A 16,807-nucleotide genomic window follows, 5' to 3' on the forward strand; every position below is an offset into this window, starting at 1 on the left:
TCGAAATAGTGTGTAAACTATCATCGTGGATACGATGATGGAATATCAATATATTGAAATATATAATAACCCAAGATAAAATATGTGTGAATATGAGAGCATGAAGAGATGTTCTGTTGTTTTATTATCGCTTGTACAAATATAAGTCATATAAATTCATCTTATTCCTGTAAGATTGAGCAGGGTATAAATAATTTGTTCAAGTTGATCTTGTAAATTTGTTTGAGCATTTTTTTCTATCGATAAAATGAATTAAATGCATAGAAAGTTTGAGTAGATGAAGTTTGGAGGGGAATGAGGAGAACATCATCGTAATAAAGTTGAAAGTAATCATTTAGCTCTCGAACGCATCGGTGACGTTTTCTCCCAGGGTTTTAAAACGCCTCATAACCACTGACCAATCAAAAACAAGCAGGCACAAAACCGTCCAATCACACTTCGCCTCGGTGAAATCATTTCCTGGTTGAGTTCCCATGCTTGTTTTGTGCCTTTTCGCTGTTTAGCAGCACGTTTTTTCACCACATTCCAAGTAAGTTGTATACACACTACACTTAACTAAAGAACATTGTTATGAAATTAATGTTTTGACAAGATAGTTATTTACATTGTGTCTAATATTCTAAGTAAGTTTTTCAGAAAAGTAGACATATTTGTTTAGTTTTGCTCTCAACACTATTCGCCTACTGTGCACTTTAAGTAACATGCGTTGTGCTTTTTTGTTAAGTTTAGTTTTGTAGTGAATCATCACAACATGGCCAAAGACAAGTCTGTGAAATCTGAATCGCATTCATCCAAACGGAAAAAGTTGGCTCCAGATACCACAATGGATGCTGAGGTCAAAAAGAAAATGAAAAAGAAGCAGGTAGAGGTAAGTGGCACAGTCCCATAATTAGATCACACACACACACACATTCACTTAGTGTCCTCGCAAAAATGACTGATTGTGTTTAATGTCGTCCAGGAGGCTCCTGAGCAGATTCCTGATGTCACAATCACAGAAGCAGATGCTACAAAACAGAAAAAGGACAAGAAACACAAAAAGAAACCAGTGACAGAGCAAACACACACTCAAAAAGCTAAGGTAAGAAAATCATTTATTGTAGTTTTCTGTAGTGCTGAACAACAACAAAAGGTTTATCAAAATCGCAATAAGGTACAATATTTCTTAAAGCCATTCCCTCTCATATCACTATCACAATTTCAATAATCGCAATTAGATATTTTTTCAGAATTGTTCAGCCTTAGTTTTTGGTCGTGTTTGGCTGCTGATTTGTGAACTTTTAAATAACAAAACATTAACTTTTGTGTTCATAAAAAAACAAACAAAGGTCTGATATTACATTAGAGATTTGAATTAAAATGTTCATTCCTAGATTGCTAGACAGATTGCTAGACAGTCTTACAGCGATACATCACGGATAGATATCGGTCTTAGTAAAGAAAACAAAACCTTAACATGAAAAATTAAAAGTGCAGGATTTCTCTATTTATTCACAACATAGAGAACAAAGTGCATAAAGTCTATGTATTGAACGTGGATGGAGCTTTCTCCACCATGATCCCGCTGTAAACTCGGCCACTTCCGCCCAAGTTTCCCCTTCATTCATTTTTGCATTGAGCCGCCATGAAGAGACATCAAGAAGCCACGGCCGGCGAGAGCATCATACTTTAGAGCATCAGGCTTATCGATTGAATTTTGACCCTCCCCTAGTCCACATGTTTTTTTAGAGTCTCTATCTTTGTTATGTATCACTCGATGTGTCTGTTATATGCTGCTGACCTTTATGTGAATGGAGTGTAACAGTTTGTTGGATATTGCATTTGTGGACTGGCACAGTCTGTCACATGCTGCATGGCTGCGGTTGTTTGCAGGCGGCGCACACATGGACCTGCTTGTGCCTGAACTTAGCAGCTTAACCCATTTGCTCCGCTGCTGCAGAAAAAGCTTAATTTTGTGCTGGAAAGTCTCTCCAAGGAAGCTGTAAATGAGCGGGTTCAGGCAGCTGTTTGAGAAGGCTGCCAGCCTGACGGTGTGACCTGTCAGTGGGTAGTCCCGCCACAGCGTCTCCCCGTTTGTGTCGCCTCTCAGGAGGTGGACACTTACAAACACGTTCTCCGGCAGCCAGCAGAGGAAGAAAACCAAAACAGCTGCCGAGATCATCCGCAGGGCTTTCTGCCGCCTGCGGGGCCTCCACTGTCGCCCCTCTCGCTCCCTCTGGCTGCGCAGGAGCACCCTTGCTATTCTCCAGTAGCAGACCAGCAGGACGCAGAAAGGCAGCAGGAAACCCATCGTCACCTCGAGCCACTGAATCTGTGTCACGTTGGCAAAGCAGAAGCTGCGTTCCCCGGCGTGCTGAGCTTGAGCTAAAGCAAAAGGCAGGAGCGCGAGCAAGGACGAGGACACCCAGATGAGGCTGCAGCTGAGGCGCGCATGCGGCCTGCTCCGTCCAATGTTTCTAGTCAGTGCGATAAAGCGGTCAAAGCTCATCCATGTCAAGAAGAAGACACTGCTGTACACATTGACCTGCTGGAACAGGCTCATGAAGGTGCAGAGTCCGGCTTTGTCATAGTAGCCACGCTTCAGGTTGAACACCTCGATCAGAGAATCGGCCACAAGGATGAGGTCGGCCACGGCAAGGTTCACAAAGTAGAGGTCTGGGGCTGCCAGGTGCCCGCTGTTGTCCAGGTTGACGACTAAGATGAGGACGTTCCCGATGAAGCCGACGGGAAAGAGGAATGTGGTGTAAAGGACGGAGAGGATGAAGCTGATCACATAATCTTGGTGATTCTCCGATTCTGTCTGAAGTAAACCGGAGACGACGGCCTGTGTGACGTTCAGCTGGACAGTGACGTTATTGTCAGCGATAACTCTGTTGCCTGCGTACATCGTCGTGTCCAAAATACACCTCCGCCCTGGAGCTGGTGTTGGTGGTAGTTGGCCGTTAAGTTTCCATATTCTTAAGTTTCCTGAGGGTTTTTTTGCCTCCAGGGTTTGTGGCGCCGTGCGTTTCCTCTTACACTTGAGTCGACTGTACAGAGAGGAAAGGAGATTTACGCACTTAATATGCATCAGTTTATGGTCATTTGGAAGCTTTATTTAATACTGAAATATCAAACAAAGACTACTTATGATCTTATTTCTGTTTTTATGTTCTGCACCAAAAAGCAAATTTATTGCATGTTAATACGTACTTGGCTGTAATTTTGAGATCAAGAAAAAAAATCTCTCTTGATTTATGTAGCATTGTCGTTGCAGATTATTTTAAGGATATGAAACTAATGCCAGTGTGCCCTCTCGGATCTCTTTACTGTTACTATTGGAATAACAATGTCAAAAAACTGGTTGTATTGATTGATTGAGCACTTCTTTTGCTGATCACATGGCTTTAATGTTAAATCTCAGACGAGTCAGCGTTTTGACACGTTCTTACTTTCGAAGATAAAATAATGGATCTAAAACTTACCCGATGCTTCCTTCCTTGCGCTGCACTCGGCCCTTCAAATCATGTGTGTCCTTTGGTGTTGATCATCATCCAGTCGCCTGAACTTCTCTGGTATCAGCATATTTACACAAAACAAGACAAACGTGAGACGGGGGGGAGGTTCTTGTGTTTTTCTTCATTTTTTCAAAGATTATTTCCCTGCTAACGCTGTTAATTATTGTCACGTTTAAGTGATTGTCACTGTGACTTTATTCACGTGAATCAGGTCTGAAATTGTACATGATGTCACCTTATGGAACCCAGTCTGTGTATTAATTTTCCTGCTGGTCCCTGGATTCAGGCCACACTGTGTTGGCACTGATGCGATACATGTCAGTTGTTCCTGGAACTGGTGTCCATCTGTTGATTGGAAACAGGCAGAAATGTTTTTTTTAAATATTGGACAACATTTTCCACTTTTCCAAGACTTTATATTTCCTATGCGGCGTTCTAACAGTGTTTTTCCAGGCGTTTTGTCTAAATGGGCTTCTGTGCAATTATAATTATGTGAAAAGAGTTGTGAGTCTTCCAAGAAAGGGTTTTACGTGCTTATTCGTAGTTGTTGATTTGACAGCTGTGTGGTTGGTGTGCTTCCTGGACTCGAAATTGAGTTTGTTTGGTTTGCTGTTTGGATCAGATGCTTTTAGACATTTATAAAACCCAGACACACCCCCTAAGGCATTTTCTTTAAAGGGAGGAAAAATAAAATGCCTTTAATGCCTTCATTGTCATGTGTAATCTCCAAACAAACTCATCAGCCTCGCTGCCAAAACTTTGTTTTTATATCAAATGATGTCCATGCTGTGTAAATAGAAGAATGTTTTAAATGATACACGACAAAATGACTGTGCTCTTTTGGAGCAAGAAGATCTGGGTTTTTTGGAACAAGGAAAACTCAGAAAACTTTATTGTCATTGTCCAACTGAAATTTAAAAGTGTCCACATTCAGTGCCGGTATGGAATTACGTATAAAGGAAAAAGTAAAAAATAAAATGTAGCAGAAATTTAAAGATAAAAAGAAAATGTAGAAGAAGTATAAATACAAATACAATACTATAACCTACTATGCCCTAAGAATGAAATGGATGAATGATTGAAAGAGAATATTGCACATTATTATATTGCACTTTAGTGGTACTGAATTATTGCACATGTTTATTTAGCAGTTTGCATGTTCTCCCCATGTGTGTGGGTTTGGGGATTAGGCAAATTGACCATAGGTGTGAGTGTGAGAGGTTGTTTTCCACTATGGTCTCACCTCGCCTCGCCACGGCACAGTTTAGGTCGCATCTCCACTACAAAAATAGTACCTACTCAACGTGGGCGGAGTCATCACTTTGTTTTACACACACACACACACACACACACACACACAGAGTGACTAGTGACTTGTAAAGCAATTGTTTAACTGTTTAATTGTGTAACTGAATCATTAGAAGCAGTTCATTATCAGTACTTCCTCCTGACACAGTCACTGGACTGAAATACAGCAGCAGGGTTTGTGATCAGCAGTGCTGTCGCTAAATACACCAGACTCCTCTGTTAAATATTGAGATTTGAGACATTTCCCTGGTAATAGTTGGAGATTAACCCATGTTTTTAGGATTGTTAAATCGTTTTAACTGATCTACAGTTTGGTATTGTTCGGCTTGATTCTTGTGTCGGACGTCTCTTCCTGTGACGGCAATCAGTGGCCAGCAGTGACGTGGTGACGTCACGCGTGTTACCTACTCAGTGCACTTGGAACCTCACCAGAGCAGGCACTAAAAAAAGTCCCGACTATGCTAGTGGGAACTTTCTGAGGCGAGTAGAGCCGGTGGAAACATGCCCAGGGTGGAGGATAAAGCAGTAGAAGGTGGATGGACAAAATGACTGCATACATTGTTTCACAGTTCTGAAGATGCATAGCAAAATATTTATTTCTGTGAAATACAAATATACAAAAAAAATCTATTTGGACAATAGCTTTAGGGTCTGATTTTCAGTCACTGGAGACACTCGATGGGAGAAAGCTCGTCTTATCTCTGGGCCCTTTGCACAGCAGCCAGTCTGACAGGTCACAGTAGAAATAAACAAACCGGCGGCCGAGTTCCATTTAGTTTCCTCAGCGTCACACATGTGATAAATAACACCTGTTTGCACGACAAATTCAGAGGGAAACAAACAGCAAAAGCAGGTTAAATCGTTGATTATGAAAATGTCTAATGCGTGCGGTCTTTAAGAGTTTGTCCTCTGATGCATTAGTCGAGTTCTGTCCTCACACGGCTGAGTTTCTGTCTATGACTCTATGTCCTGCAGCGTGTCTGTGATCTCGATGTGTGGAGCGATGATGTTCCTGTTGGGCTGCGTTCGCCCGGAGCTCCGACAGCAGTCCCTCAGCTGCCTGAACGCTCCGTGGAGACTCTCTCGACACGGCCGGTGCATGAGCAGCACGAGCAGCAGGCTGACACTGCTCCCCGAGAACATCACAAACTCGGCCACGCTCAGAAACGCTTGCTCATAATTGCTCAGCCCCTTCACCTTCTGCAGTTGCGCCGCTCTCACCAGCACCACGTTGTAGAACAGCAGACACGTAAACATGACCACGGTGACGGTCAGGAACACTGGCCCCTCCTCTGAGCCAGAGAGGAAACGTCCTTTAGATTTCCACTGTCGCACACAGCCGCAGATCAGGAGTCCTAAGTGGAGGATGTAGGGAATCAAAAAAGCCAGACACAACTTTGCAGCTGCATATGAAACGCAAGCTTGGGCTGGATCCATAAAACACCTCTGGGCTTCATGGAGGGGATCTCTGGGTCCACGGATCCCAGCCAGCACTAGAGCGATCAGGACAGAAGTCACGATCACGAGCGCTGCACAGACCCCGGGCCTCCGCAGCAGGGCGTGAGAGGGCGGGTCGAGGGTCAGCACATAAGCCATGAGCACTAATACAAACAGGCCACACATAGACGCTGTGTTGATGACGAAGGAGAGAGCGGCACAGTTCAGTGCTGAAGTCTGCAGGTAGTCGGGTCTGTGGGCCACAGCGTGGAGGGAGAGCAGCAGGAGCAGCAGCTGGAAGCCACAGAAGGCCCAGAGCAGGCAGTCGAGCCAGGCCAAGCGTCTGTGTGCTCTGTAGGTCTGGACGAAGCTGTAGAGCAGGAAGCAGCCCGCCAAGAATCCCAGACCTGCAAAGAAACTGTAGACATAGTTTGCTCTGGAGGTTATGTCGTTGGCCTTGATGATGTCATTATAAGGGGAGGCAGTGGTGGTGGTGGTGGTGGTGGAGGTGTCGATCGTGGTGACATTGATGACAGTAGAGCTGTTGGAAACTGGAGGAAGGGTCGATAATGAGTCTCCACCTTCAGACTGAAAAAAGAGCAGAAAGAAAACACCCTCTGATGAAGCATCTCTGTTCAGCAAAGGTCAGATCATTTGGTATCAAGTCTTTTTCACCTCAGTTCTGCTTTTTTCATTAAAGCTGAAACCGTTCATCTAAGTTTACTTGATTATTCAGCTGTTTTAAAATTAAATGAATTGATTTGAGTTTAAAAACAAGTGAATGATCAGTTGGAATTTCAGCTTATTATTGTCTGTGCTCCTCCTGTGAGTAAATTGTATATTTGTTTTATTTTAAGGTATTTGAGAAACATGGATCAACTTTTTTTTGGCATTTTATGAACCAAATAGAGAGATTAGTCTTTTAATGCACTTTCACTGGCGTTGACTGTTGCTCAGCATATTCATCATTAAATGAAGGAACATAAAGGAACACACTGTGACATATAAACATAGTCCACTTCCTTCCTAAATGAACTCAAACTTGAGCTCATCTCTCAATGTATACGTACAGAAACTGTAGCTTGGAGTATTTTACTACAGCTGCCCAGTAAGCCACTTTTTCGTTTATTGCTCAGTTTCACACAAAACAAAGGAACTGTCTCCACGTACCATTTTTCTGCCGTCGTCACCCACTCTCGCCTCCTGTTTTGAATCCTCCAGCCAGACGCTGCTAATTGACTCAAAAGCTGTGACGACGATGCTCGTTGCATGGACACGACCGCTCACTGTGCGCCTCTTTTATATTTCTGTGGGCTATAAACCCACCAGCATACTTTCAGAGTGACTGCGTGGCCACGTGACCGAAATCTTTTCCTTCCCTCCCTCTTCTTCTTTTTTTCTTCTTCACCATGCCGACTGAGTGTGTGCGTTAAATCAGAGAGAATACTGCGCCCCTTGTTTAACTTCCCCCAAGAGTAAAAATGCAGCAGCACTCCAGTAATATGCTGTGGTTACTGACACCAGGAAGGAAATTACTTCAGTCAAACTGCTTCTTTATGTCTCTGTCGTCTTGCTAAACATGAGTTATTCTCCGGACAACTGGGGGGAGGTGACTGCTCTTCATTTCATGAAGAGAGAACTGTGCTTTTCATTTTCTCTGCAAGTGTTTGTCTAACTCGTACTGAGAGAAGTTATTTTTAAACGTTGTTAAACTGTGCCTGCTGTGGCCAAACATGAGGCCTCTGAATGCGTCGTTGTAGGGATGATGCACACCAAGTTTCACTTACCACAGTGTGAATGTGTGTGATGCTGATCTCATACATATGCCGTGAATACAGGAAACTGTAGCTCGACAGGAAGTGATCCAAACATTCAAAAAAGAGTGCACTTAGCTTTCATTTCTCTACCCACTGCAGTGTCACACAGGTTTAAGTCAAACTTTGGCAGAAAGATAACTAACTTTGCTTTAAACCATTCATTATTATGATCCTGAAAAGTGACAGGAAGTGGCCGTTAATGTACCCAAAATGCAAAGTTATTGTTTTAACTTTTCCTTATCATTCGCTGATGATTAGAGGGAGAGATGTTTGACAATGTTTGGTCACAAACGCAGACATTAGAAGGAAGCTCTGTCCGTGCAGATAACTCCCAGGATGCTTTGTTTTGATATGGCGTGTGACAGATTTCAGATCCACCCTGTTGCGGCCCCCCCGAGGGGACACACGAGCTGGAGGGAGAGGAGGACTTGAGTCCCGAGGAGAAGCGGGTCCTCGAGAGGAAGATGAAGAAGATCCTGAAAAAGGAGGAGAAGAAGAAGAAGAAGAAGCTCGAAGCGGAGGGAGAGGCGTCACAGAAAACTGAAGCCTCCGGACCCACCGCACCTCAGCACGCTCTGGATTACCTCACATGGTAAGAACCACAGACCCTTGTGTTGGCCTCAGTATCAATCTGACAATCCTTAAACCCTAAATATCACATACAGCTGAGCATACTCACTGAGCACAGACTGTAATGTAAATAAAGAGTATTATGTTTTAGTAGTTTCCTGATGACATTAATAGTAGTAGTATTTCACAACTAGTTTACACAGGGACATAATAGCATGACGGTACGATGCAATTTAATACAGTCCTCAGTATAAATACTGCTTTAGTCACTTTGTTAAGGTTGTAGTTTATTCTAGTGAGTTTAATTGTCTCTTAAATGAAAGCCAGTTGTTGTCAGCTAAGCAAAAGGAATCTCAACTATGTGTAAGCGGTGTTCATAAAATCTCCTCCAGCTGAGATAACTCAGGTACATTTATTACAGAGAGCCAGTGTTACAGACTTTAATAGACCAGGGTTTGTTAAAAAATGCCCGCGTTGCATTGTGGGAAGACGTTCTTTCTTGTTTTTATTGAAACCTCATGTCGTCGACTAGTGCTTTGACTACAACACTGATACACACATCTTTGTTTTTCACCACAATAAACTTCTGAATTATACCAACGACCCACACTTGTTTCTGTGTTTTCTAGCTGGGCTGAGAACCGTACCGCGTGGAAGTTCCAGAAGACCAGGCAGACGTGGTTACTGCAGCACATGTTCGACTCTCAGAAGGTAAAATTAAACTCCATCAGTTCATACTTTTTAACTTAGGTTACATTTTACTCTCTTAAAAAAAATACTTACTTGATGGCTGAATTTAATCGAAATACTTTTCAGATTTCAGACGATAATTTCTCCGTGCTGCTTCAGTACCTGGAGGGTCTTCGTGGCACGGCGAAGGACACTTCAGTGCAGAAGGCCTTGGCTCTGGTTGAGGAGTCAGGACACACACCAGATGATGCAGTCGTCCAGCAGAGGGCGCACAGAGCCAGAGAAGTTATCCAGCTGCTGTCCTGACCATCAAGTACAACAGGAGGGCATCACATAATAAACAGAGAGACCAAACTCTGATCATCTGTGGACTAAACATTTAACCAGATCTCATCTTTTGACAAACTGTTGCTTCATGTAGTTTTTGTTTTTCTTTAAATGATCCCCATCGAATAGTAGTTTAGGGACAGTAGGGACAGAAGATGACTATTAGCCCAAAATGTTAAGAATTAAGTCAACGTTCATGGCGACGAGAGACATAAACATCCAGACCAAAGAAAAAGAAAAAGAGAAACCTTTGGAGAGGAAAAAAAGTCTTAGGAATGTTTGTACTCGAGTCATGTTTGAGCTTGTTGAGGCTCCAGCGTGAGTGAAAACACTGAGAATAACTGTTCTTACCCAGGCGAGGTATAAACACAAAGAGACAAATCCACATTTATGTTAAATATGTCAATTACAGATTTATATTTGCATGAAAATACAGCACGACTGACCTTTTTTAAATATGTTTCTGTCTCTGTATGAATCCGTACATATAAAGAAACTATCCTCCACTGCTTTTGCCTGTTGGTTTGCACATGGAAAAACAGTAGATGTAGCTGATGTACCCACTGTTGCTATGCTAATAGTGTGAGAGAGAGAGAGAGAGCACCAGCTAACTTCTCTAAAATTAGTTCAAAATCCAAGTTCATTTTTCCACACGGTCAGTTCTTCAATGCACATTTAGTGTTGTCACCAGTGACGGGAACAGTGTCCGGTCCGGTGTTGCCAGTCTCCGTTGCTTGGCTCGATTTCAGGTGACTTTCACTGCGGGTCAAGAAGTCCCGTGTCTCCTCGCAGGTGTTGATTCTCATCTTTCACAACCACTGCATCAACTTTTGCTTCATCTGTGATGCAAGTGGATGGAAGAATACACAACATTACAAAGTCATGTAACTTGTACAGTCTGTGAAGTGAAACTTAAAAAGGATTCAAAAATGGTTTAGTGGCGTTCACTTACTCTGTTTTGACTCAAAATACGGAGTATACGGAATATTGTGTTGAGTGAGGAGCGCACGCAGTCTCTCAACCTCTTCCCTCTGCTTTTGGAGGTCCTGTAAGTAAATAAATAGATATATTTATATTAAGTAGTAGTAGTGTACAGTGTTCATGCAGGCCAAATTCAAGCTTTTCCAGCACCTTACAGCTGTGATAATAATATACATATTTATACAGAACAAACAAGGTTCTCAGGCTCTCCACCTTATGTTATTTCTCCATATAATAAGTCAACTATCCCGTCAAGGATCAAGGATGTCAAGCACCCAAACAAACTTGATCAGTAGTTCATATTTTTTACTTAAATCTGTATATAAATATATACTGTATACTCTACCTCAGTGCATTTTTGTACGGAGACCTGCTTCACTGCATCGTCTACATCTTCTGGTAGTTTGACCTTCACTTTTTGGCTCTTCAGGAGACCGGCGTCTTCAAAAATGTCCCGCAAGAGATTGCTGTAACCCTGCAACGCACATGTGCGTGTTGTAGTCGTGTACTAGATGACTATGACACAAACGATAGATATTGGTATAAGAAATCTGCTCCTCACCTGTTCCGTAACAAGAGCTTCATAACGTGCCTGCTCCGCTTCATCCCATACCCCTTGCAGTTTCTCAGTCAGTGTTGGGTACACTTTAAACAGGAGCACATCACATATATACATATATATATTATTTTTTTTTGTAAATGACAATTATGACAGATTTATGCTTCTGATTTTGTGTTGTGACGTTGCTTTTCTGTCTTACCTAAAAGAGAATGCGGGTGGCAAACAAGTGGCGTCTCAAAGGTCAGCGAGTAAACACAAGTGCTGGGCTCTGACACTTGAACAAGCTTGCTGCTCACGCCGCAGACCAAAATCGCCTAAAAACATGTGACAATGAACAAGTTACACAACTTCCATGGTCTTATATTTAAGATGAAATGTATAAAATATGTATGTTTTTAAGTACACTAACCTTTGTTTCTCTTTTTCTGGTTCCACAAGTATCCCCGTCTCTCATCCACATCCCTGTGAAAGTGTTGTTTTCTATTTCCCACTCCTGCCAGATCCTGAAAGGTTAAACAAAACGGGGTTGCTCTCACACAGCAGAGACAAACCTTACTGTCTATTATACAGAGGTAATACTAAGGTAAAAGGTGGGGCGTCTCACCCCAGGATCCCACTGTAGGCATTCCACCTGAACGACTGCTCATGCTGGGTGATGTTGTGAAATGGACAGAATTCATATTTATACCTGGAAAGTGACCAAATCACAGGACAGTCCAGTTTGATGTTACAACTGAGCAGTCAGCGTCCAAAATAGACAGTAGAAGAACAGCTGTGAAAACGTTGCATGGTAAATAAAATAAATACTCACGTGGATTCTGTGAGACTGAAACACTTTCCAGCAAGCTGATGAAGATGCACTGGGCCTGGGGGGAAAACATTAATGTTGACACAGGAGAAGATTTTTTTGAAAGATGCACCAAATATACAGTTTCCTGCTGACTCTGTCAACAAAGCCTATTCAATAAAAACAATACTAGAAATAATGAAGATGTTTTGAGTGTTGTTAAACTTATGTTACAGTGATTCATTCAGGTTACCACAGACACACTCACTCACTTATTTTCTACCGTGTTATCCTCCACATGAACATTAACAAATGATATGTTGACTTTTGCCTTCTCCCCTTGTGTGTGTGTGTGTGGGTCTTCTCCGGGTTCTCCGGTTTCCTCCCACAGTGCAATAACATGCAGATTTGGGGATGAGGCAAATTGGACACTCTAAATTGACCATAGGTGTGAGTGTGAGAGTGGATGCTTGTTTGTCTCAATGTGGTCCTGTGATGGACTGGCGTCCTGTCCAGCGTGTACCCTGCCTTTCGCCCTATGTCAGCTGGGATTGGTACCAGTGCCCCCCCACGACCCTCATGTGGAGGATAAAGCAGTAGAAGATGGATGAATGGAATCATATGTATGCAAAGGAAAAAGTGACGTTGTTGTTTAAATGAAATGTAGGCTCCAAACTGTTTTACCAGACACTGAAGATGGGGTCACTTTGGGCTGTAGTCTGCTTCCCTGAGACAGAAAATGATTGTTCAACCTGCACACAGAGAAAGAGCTCAGTCAGGATGGAGCTGATATTAAGACACAGAAAACTGAAACACACACGTGAATGTGTTAAACAAACCCAAATGTGTTTGGCTCCTCGACTATTTTCATTTTCCCTGCAAAGCCATGGTTTACTGTGTGGAAACAGAACGGACTCCATGAACACTCAGCAGCTTTAGAGTAAGAAAACAAATATGTTCAGCGAAATACAAAAAAATACTTACTGAAAAGAGACAAACAGACGAGCCACAACTTCATTAAACTGGATTCTATTTTACATAAACACTGCATTGCTTATTTTTTTTCCGAATGACTCGAACGTGAGAGCGGCTGCACTTCCTCCCTTGTTGTATTCGTCAGGTGACACGTCACGTGGACAAAGTACGATGTGAACATGCGCAGTTAGCCTCTCGGGCTAAAACATGCTCTCCACGGTACGCCCGAGCCTAAGCAACGAAAACTGTACTTCTTTCTAGTGTATATGACACATTAGGACATAGACAACGCGTATTGCGATAATTATTATGAGTTTTTAAAGTTACATTTACCAAATGTTTGGAATGTTAACAACAAATGTTCACTTTTAGCGAATCCGTAGCTTGCTAGCTCAAGGAACGTAAACAGTTGCTGGTCGAGTTTAATGTAAACTGTAATCGGACTAAATCTGACTACACATCCACCTGCGGAAGCATGGGGCGAAAGAAACAAGGCAAGATGGTCCGAAGTGACAACAAGGGCAAAGACAAAAGACATAAACTGAAGGGGAAATCCTTAGAGGCCTTTACAGAAGAAGTGCACTCTACCTTTGAAGGTAATGATACATAGATCTTTCAATTTTCTTTTATATTGTTTGCATTAAAAGATATATATATATATTAATAATTAGAAAATTAAGTAAGTTAGTATTTACTTAACATCCTGAGTGTGTCGTACAAGTCAGTGTTCTGCTAAGATTCTAAGGTTTTTAATTAATGTTTGGAACAACGTTGTCTAAACAGTACTTAGTGTATGGTGTTAATGTTTTTCTGTTTTGCTTTGGGTTTGCTGCTAACAAACCCAAACAGCAAGAAGCCTTTTGAAGACTGGAAAAAAGTTCCAATTTGCTTCATTTATTCATCTTCTACTGCTTTATCCAAGGGTTGTGAGGGGGCGCTGGTACCAATCCCAGCTGTAGGGACATACTGTAGGTTCAAACCCTGGACAGGTCAGCAGTCCTTCACAGGGCCACATAAACAACCATCCACTGACACCTATGGTCAGTTTAGAGTGTCCAATTTGCCTAATCCTCAAATCTGCATGTGTTTGGACTGTGGGAGGAAACCAGAGAACCTGGAGAAAACCCACACCCACGGGGAGAACATGCAAACTCCATGCAGAAAGGCCCTTGTTCTCACCGGGTCCAACTTGGTTCATTGGGGAAAAAAAATAAAAACAATTAAAACATCTGCTCCCTTATCGAAAACCAGTACACCATTGGTAATTCATGTTTGAAAGATCTGTGTGGTTAAAAATGACCTGCTTATATAAACACCTTTAAACTCCAGTGTGACAGTCTTGTGTCTCCTGTCTTTTTTCCAGCAAGTCTTCACTTAGAGCAAGGAGCAGAGGGCCCTCAGGTGAAACTACCTTGTCCACTTGCCATGTGGGAGTTGGGACACTGTGATCCTAAACGTTGCACTGGCAGAAAGTTAGTGCGCAAAGGCTTTGTAAGCAACCTGCGCCTCAATCAGAGATTCAATGGACTCATACTGAGCCCAATGGGCACTAAGTATGTTACGCCAGCCGACAGGTGTGTTGAGTCTTCTGCATCATGAACTCTATTGTTTTTGATGAAATATGAATGGCACTGGCTTGTGGTCTAAAGCTAATGTCGGCCTTTCTGCACAGAAAGATTGTGGCTCAAAGTGGGGTAGCAGTGATCGACTGTTCCTGGGCCAAACTGGAGGAGACTCCCTTCAGTAAGATGGTCGGAGCTCATCCCAGGTTACTGCCGTACCTCGTAGCTGCAAACCCTGTCAACTATGGCAAGCCTTGCAAGTTATCTTGTGTTGAGGCTTTTGCTGCTACATTCTGCATTGTAGGTAAGGTTTTCACTTCACTTAATCACAACTAAATTGTCTCCCTGACTACCTTTGTGTCCAAATATAAGTTGTTACAGTGAAAGTCTGACACATTTTATCATCTGATTTTGCAGGTTTTGAAGAATTGGCCATGCTCTTGTTGAAGAAATTTAAGTGGGGGACAGTGTTCTTGGATCTCAATAAAGATCTACTGGAACGCTATGCCACATGCCAGTCAGAGGACGAGCTACTCTCTGTGGAGAAGGAGTACCTTACAGCCAAACCAGAGGAGGATGAGTTTGGTAAATCAGGATGAATATATTTAGAGCCCATGCAGTGGTTTTCAATCATCTGTATGTAGCAGTGCTGGCTGGTTATTGTTATGGTTTTCACCCAACATCTGTCCTTTTCAAGTCAAGACATTTCATTTACATTTAGCTCTTATAGACAGCGTAGTCATGACAAACACAATAAAACATAAATAAAAATATTTGCAAACTATTTAATTAAGTAAAATATATGTATATAAGGGTGATATATAAAGATGATTGTTTCCTGCATCAGAGGCCTGTGCACTGTTAATGTAAACTTAGTGTTTGCAGACGTAATGAAACCTTTGTCTTGTTCACAGATCCTTTTGATGTTGATTCAGGAGTCGAATGTCGCAATCTCAACAGACGTCCGTGGTAAGCATTTAGTGTTTCTCATTGAGGAATTGGAGTGTGTGATAACCATTGATATTTTGTGTTTGTTAACAAATCCTGTAGTAATACAAATGCTTGTAAGTGAATAATCAGTACTGATCCTGCCATTTTAGTGCTTGCAGTTGGTTTGTTAACATTTTAGTGTCTGCTGTGGCCCACTGTCTGATTTTAATAATAAAAACTAAGCTTGTTGCAGGCAAAATACCAAATATCCTTACATTATTTACATGTTTTGCATGTTTTACAGTGGTATTATTACTACGTATGTTCCCAAAACTCACCTGTCATTTCTGGGTTTAGTGTACCTGAAGATGATGAGTCTTGTGAAGATACGGACACCTCGGAGGATGACGAAGATGAGGAAGAAGAGGAGAAAACGGAAAACAACGATGACGAGTCAAGAACTGTCTCACATCCTCGTGAAGTTGAAGAGACTGAATCAGAGTAATAAAGAATATTTCAACTGTCAATTGTCTTATATTTGAAAAAGGGTCATTATTTGTACAAAAACTGAAGACTATTTTGAGCTAACAAGTTTTGTAATAAAAATATAAATATTATGAAATAAATAGTAGGTTTTTAATGAAAATGCATATGAAATTAATTGACATTTGTCACCCTTTATTCAATGTGAAGTCTAATAAAAGGATACAAGGTTTTCACAGTGAGAAACCATCATTAAAAGCATTAAGAGTCTGTGTCTGCTGCTTCCTCACTAAAATAATGCAACCAGAATACTGTTGGCACATGCAGTATGGCCTCCATGCTCTGATTTCTGGGCTGATGTGAACAGATACATGAGGAAATCTTTGGCTTTTCAGTCCCAACTGACTTTGTTTCAATTGATTGATGATTCCACTCAGTCCTCAATATAATGTTTTGCAGGTCTGACTGATGCCAGAAAGACAGGTTCATGGTTCTCCACAGAATCCAAGTTGATTAAATAGAGGATATTTATTTTATAGTGAGTTTCTAATTTGTATCTAAACTGTAAAAAAAAAATTAAAAAAGAAGAAGAGGATATTCTATTTAATGTGTGTTGGATTTGTGAATCTTTTTAGGCACTTTATTTTTCAAATCGATGTTTAATAAATACGTGGACTTGATTCACTTTCGTCCGTGTTGTTGCTCACGGTAAATTCGTGTTCTTGTGAATTGTATGAACAACAAAAGCATAAAAAAAAGTTGATTTGGTGAGATGAAATGTCATAGAATACAGGTCCAAACACACCTATAGTTCATGTCTACTGCGATATTTAAATATCAACTTCTCCTGTGTGACTCCATCCCTGTCAGTAGGTGAGGTA

General features: G+C 41.7%; 5 protein-coding genes across 7 annotated transcripts; 2 read left to right on the top strand and 3 right to left on the bottom strand.

Annotated features, from left to right (window-relative positions):
- Nucleotides 1–433: 433 nt before the first annotated feature.
- Nucleotides 434–10,152, top strand: LOC131448771 (uncharacterized protein C7orf50 homolog). 2 transcript variants are annotated; one of them, XM_058621511.1, is made up of 6 exons: nucleotides 434–529; nucleotides 725–868; nucleotides 962–1,081; nucleotides 8,425–8,651; nucleotides 9,259–9,340; nucleotides 9,446–10,152. In XM_058621511.1, exons 2-6 carry the CDS (start codon nucleotides 752–754, stop codon nucleotides 9,623–9,625), a joined length of 726 nt encoding a protein of 241 aa, XP_058477494.1. In that variant the 5' UTR covers nucleotides 434–529; nucleotides 725–751; the 3' UTR covers nucleotides 9,626–10,152. The 2 variants fall into 2 exon arrangements, with proteins under 2 accessions (XP_058477494.1, XP_058477495.1); XM_058621512.1 differs by having other exon boundaries at nucleotides 457–529; nucleotides 730–868.
- Nucleotides 1,766–2,899, bottom strand: LOC131448391 (G-protein coupled estrogen receptor 1-like). The gene has a single exon (XM_058620792.1). The coding sequence runs from the start codon at nucleotides 2,885–2,887 to the stop codon at nucleotides 1,766–1,768; it is 1,122 nt and encodes a 373-aa protein (XP_058476775.1). The 5' UTR covers nucleotides 2,888–2,899.
- On the bottom strand, nucleotides 5,005–7,970 carry LOC131448766 (uncharacterized). The gene is made up of 2 exons (XM_058621505.1): nucleotides 7,413–7,970; nucleotides 5,005–6,830 (listed from the first exon to the last, which is right to left on the bottom strand). The coding sequence occupies exons 1-2, from the start codon at nucleotides 7,413–7,415 to the stop codon at nucleotides 5,760–5,762; spliced, it is 1,074 nt and encodes a 357-aa protein (XP_058477488.1). The 5' UTR covers nucleotides 7,416–7,970; the 3' UTR covers nucleotides 5,005–5,759.
- On the bottom strand, nucleotides 9,023–13,144 carry gnptg (N-acetylglucosamine-1-phosphate transferase subunit gamma). 2 transcript variants are annotated; one of them, XM_058621509.1, is made up of 11 exons: nucleotides 12,961–13,144; nucleotides 12,816–12,870; nucleotides 12,661–12,728; nucleotides 12,001–12,055; nucleotides 11,794–11,877; nucleotides 11,599–11,692; nucleotides 11,389–11,503; nucleotides 11,190–11,272; nucleotides 10,974–11,102; nucleotides 10,624–10,692; nucleotides 9,023–10,483 (listed from the first exon to the last, which is right to left on the bottom strand). In XM_058621509.1, exons 1-11 carry the CDS (start codon nucleotides 13,025–13,027, stop codon nucleotides 10,403–10,405), a joined length of 900 nt encoding a protein of 299 aa, XP_058477492.1. In that variant the 5' UTR covers nucleotides 13,028–13,144; the 3' UTR covers nucleotides 9,023–10,402. The 2 variants fall into 2 exon arrangements, with proteins under 2 accessions (XP_058477492.1, XP_058477491.1); XM_058621508.1 differs by having other exon boundaries at nucleotides 9,023–10,485; nucleotides 10,599–10,692.
- A 17-nt stretch (nucleotides 13,145–13,161) lies between these two features.
- Nucleotides 13,162–16,196, top strand: tsr3 (TSR3 ribosome maturation factor). The gene is made up of 6 exons (XM_058621510.1): nucleotides 13,162–13,547; nucleotides 14,315–14,525; nucleotides 14,624–14,817; nucleotides 14,931–15,098; nucleotides 15,428–15,482; nucleotides 15,801–16,196. The coding sequence occupies exons 1-6, from the start codon at nucleotides 13,427–13,429 to the stop codon at nucleotides 15,946–15,948; spliced, it is 897 nt and encodes a 298-aa protein (XP_058477493.1). The 5' UTR covers nucleotides 13,162–13,426; the 3' UTR covers nucleotides 15,949–16,196.
- The last annotated feature ends 611 nt before the right edge of the window (nucleotides 16,197–16,807 follow it).

The sequence above is a fragment of the Solea solea genome, chromosome 21, assembly GCF_958295425.1.
Source record: "Solea solea chromosome 21, fSolSol10.1, whole genome shotgun sequence".
Lineage (NCBI taxonomy): Eukaryota > Metazoa > Chordata > Actinopteri > Pleuronectiformes > Soleidae > Solea > Solea solea.